The sequence below is a fragment of the Lithobates pipiens genome, unplaced genomic scaffold (assembly GCF_037356315.1).
Source record: "Lithobates pipiens isolate NorthernLeopardFrog02 unplaced genomic scaffold, aLitPip1_a1.2 Scaffold_23, whole genome shotgun sequence".
Lineage (NCBI taxonomy): Eukaryota > Metazoa > Chordata > Amphibia > Anura > Ranidae > Lithobates > Lithobates pipiens.
In genome coordinates, this window is record NW_027507785.1 from 44,170,192 (window position 1) to 44,191,162 (window position 20,971).

At 46.5% G+C, this 20,971-nt stretch overlaps 1 protein-coding gene across 1 annotated transcript; it reads left to right on the forward strand.

The window, feature by feature from the left end:
* Positions 1 to 6,418: 6,418 nt before the first annotated feature.
* Positions 6,419 to 11,659, forward strand: LOC143927427 (caveolin-3-like). The gene is made up of 2 exons (XM_077451504.1): positions 6,419 to 6,561; positions 11,139 to 11,659. Exons 1-2 carry the CDS (start codon positions 6,475 to 6,477, stop codon positions 11,475 to 11,477), a joined length of 426 nt encoding a protein of 141 aa, XP_077307630.1. The 5' UTR covers positions 6,419 to 6,474; the 3' UTR covers positions 11,478 to 11,659.
* The last annotated feature ends 9,312 nt before the right edge of the window (positions 11,660 to 20,971 follow it).

Sequence of the window (20,971 nt, forward strand, 5' to 3'; positions counted from 1 at the left end):
CACACGATCGGAATTCCGGCCAGAAAAAGACAGATAAGAGCTTTTCATCGTAAAATGCGACCGTGTGTACGCTCCATCGGAATTTAGCTGTCCGAATTCCCGCCAGCCAAAAATTGATAGCGTGTTCTCAATTTTCCCCGACGGAAAAATTTTCTATCGGAAATTCTGATCGTGTGTATGCAATTCCCGACACGCCAAAAATCACGCATGCTCAGATTCAACTACGAGACGGAAGCTATTGGCTACTTCCTTTTTCTAGTCCCGTCGTACGTGTTGTACGTCACCGCGTTCTAAACTGTCAGAATTTGATGTGACTGTGTGTAGGCAAGACAGCTTGAGCCGCATTCCTTCGGAATTCCGTCAGGAAAACCATCAGAGCTTTTTCCAACGAGAATTCCGATCGTGTGTACGCGGCATTAGGCTGGATTCACATCTATGCATTTTTAGTGCTTTTTGCATTTTGCAGATTTGCACTACAGCCCATTTATCATGGTTTCCTATGGGACATGTTCTGTAGTGCAAATCTGCAAAATGCACTAAAAATGCCCTAGGTGTGAATCAGGCCTAACAGGCCATGTTTGGAGGTTTTCCTTTTATCTTGCACAGGTGCTTTAAATCAGAGTCAATGGCTCGGTATTTTGGACAGCTATTTTATCTTCGAGAAAATCTCAAAACATGGCCTGTTGGGATACTTGAGGACTGAGGCTGAGAACCCCTGTCTTGGAGAACCTTGGTGAACAAACAGCATCATGAAGGCCAAGGAACACACCAGACAGGTCAGGGATAAAGTTGTGGAGAAGTATAAAGCAGGGTTGGGTTATATAAAAATCTCCGAAGCTTTGACCATCTCACGGAGCTCTGTTCAATCCATCATCGGAGAATGGAAAGAGTATGGGCACAACTGCAAACCTACCAAGACATGGCCGTTCCACCTAAACTGACCGGCCGGGCAAGGAGAGCATTCATCAGAGAAGAGCCAAGAGGTCCATGGTAACTCTGGAGGAGCTGCAGAGATCCACAGCTCAGGGGGGAGAATCTGTCCACAGGACAACTATTAGTCGTCTCTCCACAAATCTGCCCTTTATGGAAGAGTGACAAGAAGAAAGACATTGGAGAAAGAAAGTCATAAGAAGTCCTGTTTGTAGTTTGTGAGAAGCCATGTGGGGGAGGGGGCAGCAAACATGTGGAAGAAGGTGATCTGGTCAGAGGAGACCAAAATTCAACTTTTTGGCCTAAAAGCAAAACGCTATGTGTGGGGAAAACTAACACCGCCCATCCCCCTGAACACACCATCCCCACCGTGAAACATGGTGGTGGCAGCATCATGTGGTGGGGATGCTTTTCTTCAGCAGGGACAGGGAAGCTGGTCAGAGTTGATGGGAAGATGGATGGAGACAAATACAGGACAATCTTAGAAGAAAACCTGTTATGCTGTGTACACACGAATGGACTTTCCGGCAGAAAAGGTCAGACGGAATCATTTCTGACGGACCTAGAAATAGAACATGTTTCAAATCTGTCCGACAGACTCAATTCCTATCTGGAAAACTGTGGGTCTGTGTGCTGGTCCGACGGACCAAACACGACACCAGAGCAGCTATTGGCTAACTTCCTTTTTTAGTCCCGTCATACGTCATCATGTTCAAACCGAACAGACTTTAGCCCATTCGTGTGTGGGTGAGTCCATTAGTTCAGAAGTCCGTCGGGAAGACAGTCGGACCTTTTCTGCCAGATAGTCCGGTCGTGTGTACGCGGCATTAGAGTCTGCAAAGGACTTGAGACCGGGGCGGAGGTTCCCTCTCCAGCAGGACAACGACCCGAAACATCCAGCCAGAGCTACAATGGAATGGTTTACATCAAAGCATATTCATGGGTTAGAATGGCCCAGTCACAGTCCAGACCTAAATCCCATTGAGAATCTGTGGCAAGACTTGGAAATTGCTGATCACAGACGCTCTCCATCCAATCTGACAGAGCTTGAGATATTTTACAAAGAAGAAGAATGGGCAGAAATGTCCTCCCTAGATGTGCAAAGCTGGTAGAGACACCCCCAAAAAGACTTGTAGAGAAAGGGGGTTCTACAAAGTATTGACTCCGGGGGGCGCCATACAAATGCCCCTCCCCTCCCCCACACTTTTCATAAATTTATTTGTATCATTTTCCTTCCACTTCACAATTATGTGACACTTTGTGTTGGTCTATCACATAAAATCCCAATAAAATACATTTATGTTTTTGGTTGTAACGTGACAACGTGGGAAATTGCAAGGGGTATGAATACTTTTTCAAGGCACTGTACTGTATATGTCATATTGGAGCTCGCCAATTCTTAGATGTGAGGGATGCATTCGTTTTCTTTATTTCAACTTTCATTCTTCTATTTTCATCTGATGATCCAGCCATTAAGTTTGCTGTTTTTCAATAGAACAAGCTGTCCTGCAGATGTAGCAGTTAAAGGGAGAGGACAAACCACTTCACACTAGAAGGGGTGCTTGCAATCATCAGCTTTTATTTATTTATGTAAAACCTTTATCCCAAAAGGAAAAAAAAAAAACAGCTGTAACTGATTACAGGTCTGCTGATAAGACAGTACACAGTCAGCCCTCCTGTACTGGGCCCGGGCCCCATCAATACAAAATGGGGGCCCGGGCATCTGCTGAGCCGGAGGTCCGGCTGTACTGTTGTATTGCAGATGCCGATCATCTTCTGCCTCCCCTGCAACCCTGCCGGCTTCTCCTCCTCTTCCTCCCTCTGGCTGCACTGCATGATGATTGGTTCTAACACATGCGCCGCCCCTTCCATCTGCTTTCCGGGCCCCCCTGTGGGCCCCCTCCCCCTGCAGCGCTGCCGGCTTCTTGCCTCTACTCTCCCGGGCACACATGGGGAGGTTTGAAGATGGAGAATGAGGCAAGGGGCTGGTAAATCTATCATTTACTGGCCCCTTTCTTTCCTGAATGAACACAGTGACCGATCGATACCTATCACTCCTGTGTCCATTCATCCCTGAAGCATCATAAACTGTGTTTATTATGCTTCAGTTTGTGCCTCAGAGAGCTTCCTATTCATTCATCTGTGCAGCTGAGGCTACAGAGAAAAGGACTGATAAGTTCACTGTGCTGTACATTCCCTATTCTGAACCAGCTTGTTCTATACACTGCGCTCAATCTCAATCTCAGGTTTGTGCTATGAGTATGTCCCCATCAGAGCTCCCCTTTACATCAGGTGTGTCATCAGAGTGCCCCTTTACTTCAGGTCCCTCCCATCAGAGTGCCACCATAGATCAGGTGTGCCCATCAGAATTCCCCCTTAGATCAGATGTCCCAATCAGAGTGCATCCTCATATCGGGTGTTTCCATCAGAGTGCCCCTTTACATCAGTTGTGTCTTCAGAACTCCCCTTTACTTTAGGTGTCCCCCACCAGAGTGCCCCCATAGATCAGGTGTGCCCATCAGAGTGCCCCCATAGATCAGGTTCCCCCATCAGGATGCCCTCATAGATCAGATGTCCCAATGAGAGTGCCCCCTTACATCAGGCATTCCCATCAGCGTGCCCCTTTGCATCAGTTGTGCCATCAGAGTGCCCCCATAAATCAGGTGTGTCTTATCAGAGATTCCCTTTACTTCAGGTTTCCCCATCAGAGTGCCCCTTTACATTAGGTGTGTCATCAGAGTGACCCTTTACTTCAGGTCCCCCCATCAGAGTGTCCCCATAGATTAGGTTTTCTCATCAGAATTCCCTCATAGATCAGATGGCCCAATCAGAATGCCCCCCTCATATCGGGTGCTCCAAACAGAGTGCCCCTTTACATCAGTTATGTCTTCAGAACTCACCTTTACTTCAGGTGCCCCACACCAGAGTGCCCCCATAGATCAGATGTCTCCATCAGAGTGCCCCCATAGATCAGATGTCTCCATCAGAGTGCCCCCATAGATCAGATGTCTCCATCAGAGTGCCCCATAGATCAGGTGTGCCCATCAGAGTGCCCCCATAGATCAGGTTCCCCCAACAGAATGCCCCCATAGATCAGATGTCCCAATCAGAGTGCATTCCCATCAGTGTGCCCCTTTGCATCAGATGTGCCACCAGAGTGCCCCCCTAAATCAGGTGTGTCATCAGAGATTCCCTTTACTTCAGGTTTCTGCATCAAAGTGCCCCTTTACTTCAGGTCCCCCTATCAAAGTGCCCCCATAGATTAGGTTTAGTCATCAGAATGCCTCTATTAGGTGTGCCCATCAGAATTCCCCCATAGATCAGATGTCCCCCATAGATCAGGTTCCCCCATCAGGATGCCCTCATAGATCAGATGTCCCAATGAGAGTGCCCCCTTACATCAGGCGTTCCCATCAGCGTGCCCGTTTGCATCAGGTGTGCCATCAGAGTGACCCCATAAATCAGGTGTGTCTTATCAGAGATTCCCTTTACTTCAGGTTCCCCCCATCAGAGTGCCCCCATAGATTTAGGTTTTCTCATCAGAATTCCCTCATAGATCAGATGTCCCAATCAGAGTGCCCCCTCATATTGGGTGTTCCAAACAGAGTGCCCCTTTACATCAGTTATGTCTTCAGAACTCCCCTTTACTTCAGGTGCCCCACACCAGAGTGCCCCCTTACATCAGGCGTTCCCATCAGAGTGCCCCCTTACATCAGGCGTTCCCATCAGAGTGCCCCCTTACATCAGGCGTTCTCATCAGAGTGCCCCCTTAGATCAGGAATTCCCAACATAGTACCGCCTTACATCAGGCGTTCCCATCAGAGTGCCCCCTTACATCAGGTGTTCCCATCAGAGTGCCCCCTTACATCAGGTGTTCCCATCAGAGTGCCCCCTTACATCAGGTGTCCCCATCAGAGTGCCCCCTTATATCAGGTGTCCCCATCAGAGTGCCCCCTTATATCAGGTGTCCCCATCAGAGTGCCCCCTTATATCAGGCGTTCCCATCAGAGTGTCCTCTTAAATCAGGCTTTCCTATCAGAGTGCCCCTTTATATCAGGTGTCCCCATTAGAGTGCCCCCTACATCAGGCACCCCCATCAGAGTGCCCCCTTATATCAGGCACCCCCATCAGAGTGCCCCCTTATATCAGGTGTCCCCATCAGAGTGCCCCCTTACATCAGACGTTTCCATCAGAGTGCCCCCTTACATCAGATATCCTCATCACAGTGCCCCCTTACATCAGGTTCTCATCAGAGTGCCCCCTTACATTAGGTGTCCCCCTTATATCAGGTGTCCCCATCAGAGTGCCCCCTTATATCAGGCGTTCCCATCAGAGTGCCCCCTTACATCAGGCGTTCCCATCAGAGTGCCACCTTACATCGGGCGTTCCCATCAGAGTGCCCCCTTATATCAGGCGTCCCCATCAGAGTGCCCCCTTACATCGGGTGTCCTCATCAGAGTGCCCCCTTACATCGGGTGTCCTCATCAGAGTGCCTCCTTAGATCAGGCATTCCCATCAGAGTGCCCCCTTACATCAGGTGTCCCCATCAGAGTGCCCCCTTACATCAGGCGTTCCCATCAGAGTGCCCCCTTACATCAGGCGTTCCCATCAGAGTGCCCCCTTACATCAGGTGCCCCCATCAGAGTGCCCCTTATATCAGGTGTCCCCATAAGAGTGCCCCCTTAGATCAGGCGTTCCCATCAGAGTGCCCCTTTATATCAGGTGTCCCCATCAGAGTGCCCCTTTATATCAGGTGTCCCCATCAGAGTGCCCCCTTACATCAGGTGTCCCCATCTTGACTTTGAAGCCGCCCCAGTGTGAACCGAGACTTAATACTTTAAGTATATTGCGGGTGTTTTTGTGTTTATTAACCCGGAACTCCACTTTCCAAGTATAAAATGAATCGGATTGTGATGAGCTTCACAGAGCGTTTTTCTTCTTTACTTGAAAATAGAAAACAAAGTAATTTGTAACAAAAATGTTGTGACGTTGTAAACAAATTTGTATTTGTATTTTTGTAAATTTGTATTCCTGTTTTTATTGCTCCTTATAGTATAAAATGGATTATGTTGTGACGATGTACATAAAGAGGATTTTTTTATTTTTTATTTTTTTTTGTCAAACTTTTACCCAAATGAATTTCGAACAACAAAAAAAAAAAAGAAAAGTTTGCAAAGTTTTAAATGACTTTTTTGTTAAAGTGAATGGAAACTTCTAGAATTAGATGTATTAGATTGTGACGATGTACACACAGTGCAGAGTTTGTGGAGTTTGTGCGGTCCCATCCCGTCCGGGATCAGTGTCAGGGCGGTCCCATCCCGTCCGGGATCAGTGTCAGGGCGGTCAGGTGACCCGATCCGGTGACTTGTGTGCTCCATCCATCTTCTGCCCATCCCTTCCCCGGTCTCCATAGCAGTAGAGGGGAAGGAGGGAGCTGTTGATTCTCAGTCCCATAGTAACATTCGCCCTGCAGGTATATAAAACCTCCCAGGATGGATGGGATGCAGAGACTCACCTGAAGCACAGAGCTGATCTCCATCCAACATGGCCGAGCCTAAAAACATCTCCAGCGAGCCCATGCCCCTGGACATGGAGAACCGAGACCCCAACAACATGAACGAGCACGTCAGAGTGAGTATGGCGGCATCTGACCGTTATCCCACCGTCTCAGGGATGCGCTAAACAGGGATGCTCTGTTTGGACCAGCGTACTTGTTTATCAATTCCTGCACCTGTGCGCCCCCTATAGACAAGGCGATGTGTACCTTTCTGCTATGGGCCTGTTTATTCAGCAATAATTATTATTATTATTATACAGGATTTATATGGCGCCAACAGTTTGCGCAGCGCTTTACAGTGTAGAAGGGGGAACAGTACAATTACAATACAGTTCAATACAGAAGGGACAGGAGGGCCTTGCTCATGGAGCTTACAATCTAAAGGGAGGGGGAACGATCTTGTCGTTGCTTATTAAAAGCAAACTTTATTATATTGCAGCTTACCAATTGCAGCTTCTCCATCCATGCGTCCGGCCCCCTGATCTGCATATAGGGCGCCGGACGCATGGATTCCGATGGTGGGGGTGTGTTTTTTTTTTTGAAGCATGTGATTAAAGCCTGAGGCTCTAATTGGCTTCAAAAAAAGGGTGGGCTCGGGGCGCGAAGCACCCAGTTGTGTTACAATAGCGAATGAATATTCTCTATTTTCACACTGATTCTCCTCCCGGCCAATCAGGAAATGGGTCTGAGACCTGTTTCCTGATTGGCCGAAAGAACAAGCGCTCCGATTGGCCGTCGAGAAGGAGGAGGGAGGAGACTGAAGCCACCATGATGCCTGCAGAGGAGAGCAGGAGAAGGAGAAGCCACCACCCGTCACCCAGGTGAAGCGCTGCCCGCCATAGATGGGGTATGTGCTCTGGTGCTCCTGATGGCCTGACCAATCAGACGGGGGGGGGGGGGGATGGTGTGTGCTTGCCACCCCCCCCCCCCCCCAAAAAAAACATTTTACCACCAGCCGCCACTGCTTTTTAGGCTTTCTTTCTTCTATTTTCACCTGGTGAACCAGCCAGCCAGTAAGTCTGTTGTTTTTCAAAAGTACAAGCTCTCCTGCAGAATGCATCAGTTTACAGGGATGAGACAAACCATTTACCACTTACAGGGGTGCTTACAATGAGCAGCTTTTATTTATTCATGTAAAACCTTTATCCCCATGCTTTTCTGTCCCACCGCTGAACCCCCTTCTCATCCCTCCACCACTGTACCTTCTGCACATCTGCCCCACCACTGTACCCCCTCGATCTTCTGTCCCACCACTGTAACTCCCCTGCTTATCTGCCCCATCAATGTACCTCTTTTTTCGTCTGCACCACCACTGTATCCCCTTGCATATCTTCTCACCACCGTATCCCCATGCTCTTCTGTCTCACTACTCATCTTCTCTTCTGTCCTAACACTGAACCCATCTGCTCCTCTGCTCCACCACTGTAACCCGCTTTCTCATCTGCCCCACCAATGTACCGCCTGCACATCTGTCTCACCTCTGTACTCTCCTGCTCTCCTGCCCCAGCCCTGGAACCCCCCTTCTCATCTGCTCCACTGCTTTACCCCTCTGCTTTTCTGCCCCAACTCTGAACCCCTCTGCTTTTCTGCCCCAACTCTGAACCCCTCTGCTCTTCTGTCCCACTGCTTAACCCCCTTCTCATCTCTTCCACCACTGTACCTCCCTGCACATCTTCCCCACTGCTGTACCCTCCTGCTCTTCTGTTCAACCTCTGAACCCCTCCTGCTAATTTTCCCCACTGCTGTACCCTCTTCTCATCTATATGTGTGATATGCAGAGTGGTGAAAGGAAGCAGAGATAAGATACATCTACTTGTCCTGGCACATTCATTGTGCTGATCCACCTCTCACCTCCAGCCCATGTGCTTGTATGGGATGGATGGGATGTATGTGATGTATGGGAATGCTTGTGATGTATGTGATGTATGGGAATGCTTGTGATGTATGAGGTGTATGAGATGTATGAGATGTATGAGATGTATGAGGTGTATGAGATGTATGAGATGTATGGGATGTATGGGAATGCTTGTGATGTATGGGATGTATGAGATGTATGAGATGTATGAGATGTATGAGATGTATGAGATGTATGAGATGTATGAGATGTATGAGATGTATGAGATGTATGAGATGTATGAGATGTATGAGATGTATGAGATGTATGAGATGTATGAGATGTATGAGATGTATGAGATGTATGAGATGTATGGGATGTATGGGATGTATGAGATGTATGAGATGTATGAGATGTATGGGATGTATGAGGTGTATGAGATGTATGAGATGTATGAGATGTATGAGGTGTATGAGATGTATGAGATGTATGGGATGTATGGGAATGCTTGTGATGTATGGGATGTATGGGATGTATGAGATGTATGAGATGTATGAGATGTATGAGATGTATGAGATGTATGAGATGTATGAGATGTATGAGATGTATGAGATGTATGAGATGTATGAGGTGTATGAGGTGTATGAGGTGTATGGGATGTATGAGATGTATGAGATGTATGGGATGTATGGGATGTATGAGATGTATGAGATGTATGAGATGTATGAGATGTATGAGATGTATGAGATGTATGAGATGTATGAGATGTATGGGATGTATGGGATGTATGGGATGTATGAGATGTATGAGATGTATGAGATGTATGAGATGTATGAGATGTATGAGATGTATGGGATGTATGGGATGTATGGGATGGATGGGATGGATGGGATGGATGGGATGGATGGGAGGTAGGGGATGGATGTGATGTATGTGATGTATGTGATGTATGTGATGTATGGGAATGCTTGTGATGTATGAGGTGTATGAGATGTATGAGATGTATGGGATGTATGAGATGTATGAGATGTATGGGATGTATGAGATGTATGGGATGTATGGGAATGCTTGTGATGTATGGGAATGCTTGTGATGTATGGGAATGCTTGTGATGTATGGGATGTATGGGATGTATGAGATGTATGGGATGTATGGGATGTATGGGATGTATGGGATGTCAAATACAAGCATATGGAATGGATGCACAATGATGCACAGGTCAGGGGCATTTTCTGTAAGCAGTGGGCATGTGTGCAGGATCATAAGTTGATTGCTCTGCTAGTTTAAGGTCATGTTCCCGAGTTTTAGATCTGTGCTTCATACTAACCTTTGTGAACCCTATAAACACCCCTCATGCATGGAACTGTGTAAGAAGGGTCTTCAGTATTAATTTATAGAATCTCATTTGGTCTTCTTCTTGGTCCAAAATGTTAAAAATGTCCTATCGTGATATCAGAGCCCCCCGTCACATGATCACATCAGAGACACCCTATTGCATCAGAGGTTCCTTCATTACATCAGAGGTTCCTTCATCACGTCAGAAGTCCCCCATATCATTAGAGGTGCCCATCACATCAGAGGCATCCTCATGACATCAGATGTCCCCCATCACATCAGAGCCCCTCCATCACATCTGAGGTCCCCCCCCATCACATTAGAAGTCCCCCATGAAATCATAGATTCTCCCATGAAATCAGAAGTCCCCCATCACATCAGGAGGTTCCCCCATCCCATCATAAGTCCATCACTTCAGAGGTCCCCCATCACTTCAGAGGTCCCCCTTCACATCAGGAGGTTCCCCCATTAAATCAGAAGTCCCCCATCACATCAGAGGTGCCTTATCACATCAGGGGTCCTCCATCACATCAGGGGTCCTCCATCATCTCAGAGGTTCCCCATCACATTAGAGGTCCCTCTTCACATCAGAGGTTCCCCCCATCACATCAGAGGTCCCAACCATTAAATCAGAAGTCCTTCATCACATCAGAGGTCCCCTCCCCATACCATCAGAGGTCCCCCATTGCATTAGACATCCCTCTTTACATCAGAGGTTCCCCCATTACATCAGAGGTTCCCCATCACATCAAAGGTTCCCCCATCACATCAGAGGTCCCCCCACAACATCAGAGGTTCCCCCATTACATCAAAGGTTCCCCCATCACATCAAAGGTTCCCCCATCACATCAAAGGTCCCCCCACAACATCAGAGCCTGATCACATCAGAGGTTCCCCATCACATCAAAGGTTCCCTCATCACATCAGAAGTCCCCAATCAAATCAGAAGTCTCCCATCACATCAGAGATCCCCCCATTACTTTAGAGGTCCCACCATCACGATAAAGGTTCCCCTATCATATTAGAAGTCCCCCATCACATCAGAGCTTTCCCATCATGTCAGAGGTTCCCCCATCACATCAGAGGCCCCCCATCACATCAGAGTTCCCCCTTTACATCAGAGTCATCCCTTCAGGTCAGAGGCCCCCCATCAACTCATGACGATCCATGGCCAATTGGGTCCCTAGCTCAAAAAACCATGGAGGAACTCAGACCGTACTCTGGTTCAGAAACTCTGGCCCAGAGTATACTGTAGGTACTCAATGGGCAGTTACAATACGATCATTTTTACTTTAGGATTCTTATTTACTAAAGTTCCTGGCCTATGTGGTATTTCAGGTCAATGCTTGTAACACTCAAGTTGGGCTTTTGCAGGGTTTTCCATTTCCCGGGTGTAATACAGCAGCATAGGTTGTAGTTCTTTCCCTTTTTGCTCCCCCTTCCGGCTGATGCACCCAAGTAAACTGTCCTTTCTACTAACAGGTCCTCTTTGAAGACGCCTTCGGCGAGCCGGAAGGGTCGTACAGTATCCCGGGTGTCTGGGGGATGTCCTACAAGACATTCAACGGGGTGAAGAACTGCTGTTACATCGTGCTGTCCGTGCTGTGCGGTTGCCCGCTGGCCTTCTGCTGGGCGTTGGAGTTCGCCAGCGTCCAGTGCTGCCACATCTGGTGTGTCGGGCCCTGCATACGCATGTGGAACATGAACTTTGCCTGTATGAAGTTGTTCTGGAGCTCCTGTGTCCACTGTCTGTGTGACCCGTGCCACAAGTCCCTCGGCCTTTGCCTCAGTCTAATCAAGGTCCACAAAACGGAAGGATAAATGGACTGGTGACCCCAACACCGATCTCCAAAACCGGACCTGGCCAGACCAAACCCGCACCACCAACGTCCAACCTGACCCTCCAAGTCACTTTGGCCTGTCACCGCCTATGGCAATACCGAACTGCGACTGTCATTGATTCTCTATATTTCCTGTATATGAATAAAGAGTTTTCCACCTCAGGCTCAGATCCATGTGTTATACATGTGTCCATAGAAAGCAGGGACGTGCGGCGAGGTGAGTGGCTGGTGAGGCATGGGCTAGTATCAGAACCAGATACACACAGGTTACATACATCGATATCGTTAGAGCGAGAGCAATAATTCTAGCACTAAACCTCCTCTGTAACTCTAAACATGTAACTTAGGACAACTGGGCTGCTGTCTCAACCTTCTTTCAGTGACAGCAACCTTTAAAAACATGCAAAATCTGGAGGTACCCCAGTCTGAAATGTTAAAAATGTCCTACCGTGATATCAGAGCCCCCCATCACATGAGAGATCCCCCATCACATGATCATATCAGAGACACCTTATTGCATCAGAGGTTCCCCATCACATCAGAGGTTCTCCCATCACATCAAAGTCCCCCATCAAATCAGAGTATACCCCATTACATCAGAGGTTCCCCCATCACATCGGAGCCCCTCTATCACATTAGAGGTTCCCCCATTCCATCAGAGGTCCCCCCATGACATCAGAGGTCCCCCATCACTTCAGAAGTTCCCCATCACATCAGAAGTCCCCCATCACATCAGAGGTCCCCCATCACATCAGAGGTCCCCCCATCACATCAGAGGTCCCCCCATCACATGAGATGTCCCCCCATCACATCAGATGTCCCTCATTACATCAGAGGTCCCCCATCACATCAGAGGTCCCCCATCACTTCAGAAGTTCTCCATCACATCAGAGGTCCCCCATCACATCAGAGGTCCCCCATCACATCAGATGTCCCTCATTACATCAGAGGCCCCCCCATCACATCAGAGGTCCCCCATCACATCAGAGGTCCCCCATTACATCAGAGGTCCTCCATCTCATCAGAGGTCTTCCATCATCTCAGAGGTCCCCCCATCACATCAGAGGTTCCTCCATCACATCAGAGGTCCTCCATCACATCAGAGGTCCCCCATCACATCAGGGGTCCTCCATCACATCAGAGGTCCCCCATTACATCAGAGGTCCTCCATCTCATCAGAGGTCTTCCATCATCTCAGAGGTTCCCCATCACATTAGAGGTCCCTCTTCACATCAGAGGTTCCCCCATCACATCAGGGGTCCTCCATCACCTCAGAGGGTCCCCATCACATTAGAGGTCCCTCTTCACATCAGAGGTCTTTTAAGTACTGAATTTTGGCGCCATTCCGTGAGTGTGCGCAATTTTAAAGCATGACATGTTAGGTAGCTATTTACTCGGCGTAACATCATCCTTCACAATATACAAACAAACCGGGCTAACTTTACTGTTTTTTTTATTTTTTTTATTCATTAAACAGTTTCTTTCCATTTTATTTTCTCTGCTTAAAGATATATGTATATATATATAATGTTTGGGGGGTTCTGAGTAATTTTCTAGCAAATAAATTATGATTATTACATGTAGGAGAGAAGTGTCAGAATTGGCCTGGGCGGCAAGAGGTTAAAGGGGTTGTAAAGGTAAAGGTTTTTTCACCTTAATGCATTCTATGCATTAAGGTGAAAAAACATCTCACACTGCCGGCGCCCCCAGTCCCCCCGTTTTACTTACCTGACCCCTCGAAAATCCCGCGCTCGCCCCCGCCGTCCTCTTCGCCGCTCAGCCTGGCCGCTGATTGGCTGTAGTGGATGGATTGAAAGCAGCGCAGCCATTGGCTCGCGCTGCTGTCAATCACATCCAATGACGCAGCGCGCCGGGGGGCGGGGCCTTGTGATACAGCGAGCGGCTATAGCCGCCGGCTGTATCACATGGGGGTGCGCCCGCAGTGCTTCTCACCAATGCGAGGGAGCTCGCATTAACGTGAGAAGCACCTGCGGGAGGAAGCAGAGACAGCCGCCGAGGGACCCCAGAAGAGCAGGTTCGGGGCCACTCTGTGCAAAACGAGCTGCACAGTGGAGGTAAGTATGACATGTTTGTTATTTTAAAAAAATAAAAATTTTTACTTTACAACCCCTTTAAATACCATAAGTAATATACAAATAATTATTATATATTGTTTTTAAGGTAATTTACTATATTTTCAAAATCTGTACTCTAGCAGGTGGCCTAATGGGCAAATTACTGAAGTTTGAAGCTATAACTTCCACTAGTAATTTCACAGTAAATAGATAAATAATAAATTTTTATCTTATACCCTATAGCATAATAATATATGATTTATCTTGTATCTTTTCAGCAGCAGCAGATTCTCATTCTCCCTCTTAACTGTGTGAGAAAAACATGGGATTGTGGGTGAATCTTATACACGTTTTTCCTTGTAGTTAAGAGGGCTGGGCAAGAAGGGAGCATTTGTCTTTTAGACACGCCCCCTTTTATGACACTGCAGTGAGAGGAGAACCTCCAATGCAGCATTTTTATTGGACAGCTTGGACCAATGGTGCTTTACCATCGGTCCAAGACTCCAAGCTGTCCATTGAGCTCAGTGCCTCTGACAAGAAGTGAGGAGAGGCACTGTGAGCTCATCCTCTCGGTCTGATGCAAACAGAGTGTGCCGGCTTGTATTTAAACTTTCCGCTCTGTATGTAGCTTCTGACAGGCTGTGCAAGGAGCCCCGGTTCCCTGTAGGTCGTAGATGCCCCAAATTTTGAACAGTGGTGGGGTAGCTACCTATCCCCAAAATTTTGGGTCTCTGTGACCCCAGGTTGGCCAAGCTACGGTCCTCAAAGCTCAATAATTTTTTTTTTGCCTCCCCTGACTGCACATTCCTGATGTAAAGGCTGCCAGGTTTCACATAACACAACATAGATTCTTAGATTTAGTATCAGATATATTTTTTCATGTTTGGTGCAAGTTATTATTGTATCAGTGTAACCCTTCCAGGGTTTATTACTTCTCATACAGACCACAGGACTCCCTCTGATGATGCCTTCATCTGCTTTTCTCTCCAGAAGGACAGCACTGTCTTTGTTAAGGCATCATCCAGGGTCACCATCTACATCCTGGACTGAGAAAACAGCTCAGAAATGATGCATTTAAGTATATCTTGATGAGACAGATCAGCCCTCTACTACAGCTTCTCATCGCGTGACTTGCTACAAAGTTACAATGCACAATCTGATCGGGGGGGGGGGGGGGGGGGCTCTGAGGAAATGCTTCCTCCTAGTTCTACAAAGTCAAGGTGTACAGTCTGATCACTGGGGAAGGGTCACCAATGTAAGGAACATTCTTCCCACTGATCACCAATGTAAGGAACATTCTTCTCACTGATCACCAATGTAAGGAACATTCTTCCCACTGATCACCAATGTAAGGAACATTCTTCTCACTGATCACCAATGTAAGGAACATTCTTCTCACTGATCACCAATGTAAGGGACATTCTTCTCACTGATCACCAATGTAAGGAACATTCTTCTCACTGATCACCAATGTAAGGGACATTCTTCCCACTGATCACCAATGTAAGGAACATTCTTCCCACTGATCACCAATGTAAGGAACATTCTTCTCACTGATCACCAATGTAAGGAACATTCTTCTCACTGATCACCAATGTAAGGAACATTCTTCTCACTGATCACCAATGTAAGGGACATTCTTCTCACTGATCACCAATGTAAGGAACATTCTTCTCACTGATCACCAATGTAAGGAACATTCTTCCCACTGATCACCAATGTAAGGAACATTCTTCCCACTGATCATCAATGTAAGGGACATTCTTCCCACTGATCACCAATGTAAGGAACATTCTTCCCACTGATCACCAATGTAAGGATCATTCTTCTCACTGATCACCAATGTAAGGAACATTCTTCTCACTGATCACCAATGTAAGGAACATTCTTCCCACTGATCACCAATGTAAGGAACATTCTTCCCACTGATCATCAATGTAAGGGACATTCTTCTCACCGATCACCAATGTAAGGAACATTCTTCCCACTGATCACCAATGTAAGGATCATTCTTCTCACTGATCACCAATGTAAGGAACATTCTTCTCACTGATCACCAATGTAAGGAACATTCTTCCCACTGATCATCAATGTAAGGGACATTCTTCTCACCGATCACCAATGTAAGGGACATTCTTCCCACTGATCACCAATGTAAGGAACATTCTTCTCACTGATCACCAATGTAAGGAACATTCTTCCCACTGATCATCAATGTAAGGGACATTCTTCTCACCGATCACCAATGTAAGGAACATTCTTCCCACCGATCACCAATGTAAGGATCATTCTTCTCACTGATCACCAATGTAAGGAACATTCTTCTCACTGATCACCAATGTAAGGAACATTCTTCCCACTGACCACCAATGTAAGGAACATTCTTCCCACTGATCACCAATGTAAGGAACATTCTTCCCACTGATCACCAATGTAAGGAACGTTCTTCTCACTGATCACCAATGTAAGGAACGTTCTTCTCACTGATCACCAATGTAAGGAACGTTCTTCTCACTGATCACCAATGTAAGGGACATTCTTCTCACTGATCACCAATGTAAGGAACGTTCTTCCCATTGATCACCAATGTAAGGAACGTTCTTCCCATTGATCACCAATGTAAGGAACGTTCTTCTCACTGATCACCAATGTAAGGAACGTTCTTCTCACTGATCACCAATGTAAGGAACATTCTTCTCACTGATCACCAATGTAAGGAACATTCTTCTCACTGATCACCAATGTAAGGAACATTCTTCTCACCGATCACCAATGTAAGGAACATTCTTCTCACCGATCACCAATGTAAGGAACATTCTTCTCACCGATCACCAATGTAAGGAACATTCTTCTCACTGATCACCAATGTAAGGAACATTCTTCTCACTGATCACCAATGTAAGGAACATTCTTCCCACTGATCACCAATGTAAGGAACATTCTTCTCACTGATCACCAATGTAAGGAACATTCTTCCCACTGATCACCAATGTAAGGAACATTCTTCTCACTGATCACCAATGTAAGGAACATTCTTCTCACTGATCACCAATGTAAGGAACATTCTTCTCACCGATCACCAATGTAAGGAACATTCTTCTCACCGATCACCAATGTAAGGCACGTTCTTCCCACTGATCACCAATGTAAGGAACATTCTTCCCATTGATCACCAATGTAAGGAACGTTCTTCTCACTGATTACCAATGTAAGGAACATTCTTCTCACTGATCACCAATGTAAGGAACATTCTTCTCACTGATCACCAATGTAAGGAACATTCTTCTCACCGATCACCAATGTAAGGAACATTCTTCTCACCGATCACCAATGTAAGGAACATTCTTCTCACCGATCACCAATGTAAGGAACATTCTTCTCACCGATCACCAATGTAAGGAACATTCTTCTCACCGATCACCAATGTAAGGAACATTCTTCTCACTGATCACCAATGTAAGGAACATTCTTCTCACTGATCACCAATGTAAGGAACATTCTTCTCACTGATCACCAATGTAAGGAACATTCTTCCCACCGATCACCAATGTAAGGAACATTCTTCCCACTGATCACCAATGTAAGGAACATTCTTCTCACTGATCACCAATGTAAGGGACATTCTTCTCACTGATCACCAATGTAAGGAACATTCTTCCCACTGATCACCAATGTAAGGAACATTCTTCTCACTGATCACCAATGTAAGGAACATTCTTCTCACTGATCACCAATGTAAGGAACATTCTTCCCACTGATCACCAATGTAAGGAACATTCTTCCCACTGATCACCAATGTAAGGAACATTCTTCTCACTGATCACCAATGTAAGGAACATTCTTCTCACTGATCACCAATGTAAGGAACATTCTTCTCACTGATCACCAATGTAAGGAACATTCTTCTCACTGATCACCAATGTAACAAAGGCCCTTCTTCTAGAGACCAACACATTAATGGGGCCCCTTCCCACTTACCACCAGTGGAAGAGATCATTTTACTGACCATCAATGTAAGTGAGCAATTCCTTACCAACCACCAATGTGAGGAAACACTAGGATTTTCTCAGTTTTTTCTTTCTAGTTATTATTTTTAATAAATAAATAAAACGAATAATAATAATAATGTTGTATAGAGCTGCTCTGGGTGTCATCTTTGCTGCCCCCCGAGTTGTAGATATATATTAGGGGATCTCCTAAGACCTGAAAGTTATTTCAACTGTTCCTCCAAGGATGAGAAAGTCCGGTCTTGAGGGTTAAAGTCCTTCAGAGGAACCTCCCCCTCTATTATCCCTCTAATTGTATTGTCTCTATGGTTTTCCTGGTTGTCAGACAATTACTTTGTTGCGTCTAAATTTTTAATTGGCCTCACCTTTCCATGCCGGGAGGTGCGGGACGTTCTCGGGATGTTGGAACCTCACGACGCTCCTAACTATACTTCTCATGTTTCTAACGTGGCGTGGCCGGGCGGCTTCACAAATGTTTGTAGGGACACAACAAAGCCCTCTGTGGGTCGGAGACTCTCTGTAGTTTGGCTCTCTGTGCTGGCAAGCTGCACGGGATGCTGGGAATTGTACTATTGTCCTTGTACCCATTATAGAGACACCTGAGACGTATTTGTAGATGAATCGGAATAATACAAAACAATGATTACCCTGCTTGTTCACATTAGCAGCTGGGGGTACTTTTACTGCCCCCCCTACTTTCCCCCACCACTGCTGCTAAGGGGGTAGCACTGGTCCTCCTGTTCGGGGTCCAGGCTCTATACATTCAACGAGGGGTCCATACAGCTTTATGGCAGTTCACTAGCCCAGCGTGGTGGGGAGCAATTACTGGAACTGATCCCCCCGTGACTCCCCATGAATCTCAACCACCTTCTCCTCCTCTCCCCCCACTTGGTTCCAGTAATTGTGTCCCCCCCCCCACCCCCGCTATCTGATTACCCCACACAATCAGACCCTCCCTTCATGCAGCTCCAATCTCACCAGGATGTCAGGATAGATATCGGGTGGGGAGGAGGGGACCAGTAAACATGTCATATTTAGTGGCTCCTTCATTTCTTGAATGAACACAGTAAGCAATATGCAACGATCATCCCTGTGTTCATTTATAAGGCTCGGGTCACATATATGCAAATCAGATGCATTTTTAAAGAGGAAGTAAACCATGATGGGTTTTACTTCCTCTTTATTCCCCTGCAAAGTAAAAGCATAGTGGGCTAGTACGCATAGCCCTTCCTGTAGTGCGCATGCGCCGATGATGTCAGCACAAGCGTGTTTGGTAAATATCTCCTAAACCAGCGATGGTGAACCTTGGCACCCCAGATGTTTTGGAACTACATTTCCCATGATGCTCAACTACACTGCATCATGGGAAATGTAGTTCCAAAACATCTCGGGTGCCAAGGTTCGCCATCACTGTCCTAAACCATGCAGGTTTAGGAGATATTACCAGTACCTACAGCTTTATTATAGGCTTACCTGTAGGTAAAAGTGTTGTGTAAGGGTTTGCAACCACTTCAACTGCATCCGATTCGCATAACATGTGAATCGGACCAGCTTTCAATGGAGCCGGTTCACACATGTCTGGGGCCAATTCTTAAAAGGGTCCTGTGAGATTTTGAGTCCGGTTTAGGTGCAAACCCAAGTAAAAATGCGCGATGAACAAAACCGCACCAGACTGCAAACCTCAGCTGGGCATGTCTGAACCTAGTCTAACTGAAACATAGTAAAATGTGTTTACTATGTTTCAGTTTGTGAATGAACAGGAGTCTCTATACCAAACTGTTACTATTCATTCATTCTGCAGTGCAACTGAGGCTGCAGAAAAGGGATTGAGGAATCTACATCCTCAATCTCCTGGTACTCTGGCTGTGTGAATGAGTGGTTTGTTCATGTAGCTGGAGCCACCTGTTACTCTATGGGGATGCAACGGCTGTACAAATAAAACCACAGGTCCTAAATTTGACAGGTAGGTTTGGTGCTATACACCTGCAGCCACATGCCTGGGGGGGCAAGTCAGGTAGGCTTCCTTACAGCAGACCTTTGTACACATGCCACAGCCACGGCAGGAATTGAACCCCCTTGTTGGCTCTTTCAGAGAGACAGGTTGCCAGGGGGCAGTAAAAACAGGCGGCTGAGCTGTGGTTTCACTGCCCCCAGCCATCCCCTGGAATGCCACCAACACAGCTAGACAGAGAGCTGTGCACATGCAAAGTATTGTGGCTGCAGCAATTGTAACTTGGGGTGCAGCGGTTGACAGGCGGCAATGTCTGTCAATCTCATCCACTGAGATGAATGGGGCCATACCGCACCATATGCGATTAGGGTGCGATAGTGCAGCATTACAGGGTTAGATCAGGTGGGGGAGAGGCAATATAACGCCTCCTCACCGCCTGTCAAATGCCCTCTGAAAAGTAATCTGAACACAGATCTCTATACAGAGGGCAATGTCAGTGTGAGAGACTCCTATCTCTTTCAGCGCCCGCCAAACGCAACCCATACAAGTGAATAGGGAGGCTCCGCAACTGCCCCACAACCGTGTACAATGCAGGGCTAGTGTGGGGTTCAAGGGGTTAAAGCAGTTGGCAGATACAGTGCCCCCTCACTGCCTGTCAAATGCTCGCTGAAGAGTGATTCGAATTCGGATTGTTCTTCAGAGAGCAAAGCTTATTGTGAATGAGCCCTTAACCGGCAAGCAATCATTCATGAAAATAGTCCCTGTGGATCCTGCCATAAATGTCCTTGTTGAGGTACATCCTGTTATAGGGTGACTATGCTTTATTCCCGTCTTCCAATTGTCCTCCTGCGTTGTCACCCTGTCACACAGGCCTGTGATTGGAGACTACAAGTGGCCATTTCAACACAGATATACACAGGCGTGATCCACCGTTGTCACCATCATGGAAACCCATCAGGAAACCCCTCCTGAGAAATGCCGTGCAGCCATCGCTGGAGTGAGTGTATGTATATGAAGTGGCTGCGAAAGGGCTGAAGATGATCACCAGCACTGAACTGTTACAAAGGAAGAAAAAATGTGAAAACAAGCACTTCATTTTTTTTTTTTTTTAAGTCAGTTGTTTATGACACAAAGCGCAAAACGAAATGTCACTCGGTTGGGGTTTACATGGACTTTAAGCACTATTTAGCATGCCTGATGTACAGTTACAGATTGATGAATCAAGTCCAAATAACAGGATTAGAAAATGTGTTTGGCAAAGATGCTGATATTTCCTTGGAAAGCGTTACTAAACTTCTAATTGCTGGAGCGTGCGTTCTCGTTACTGGGAAGAAAAAAAAAAAAAGAGGCAAAAAAAACAAAAAAAAAAACAAAAACCAAGAAGAATCTTTCAAAATGTACGAAGTTTCTGCCAACATTCAATAAAGATGAATCATCTTCT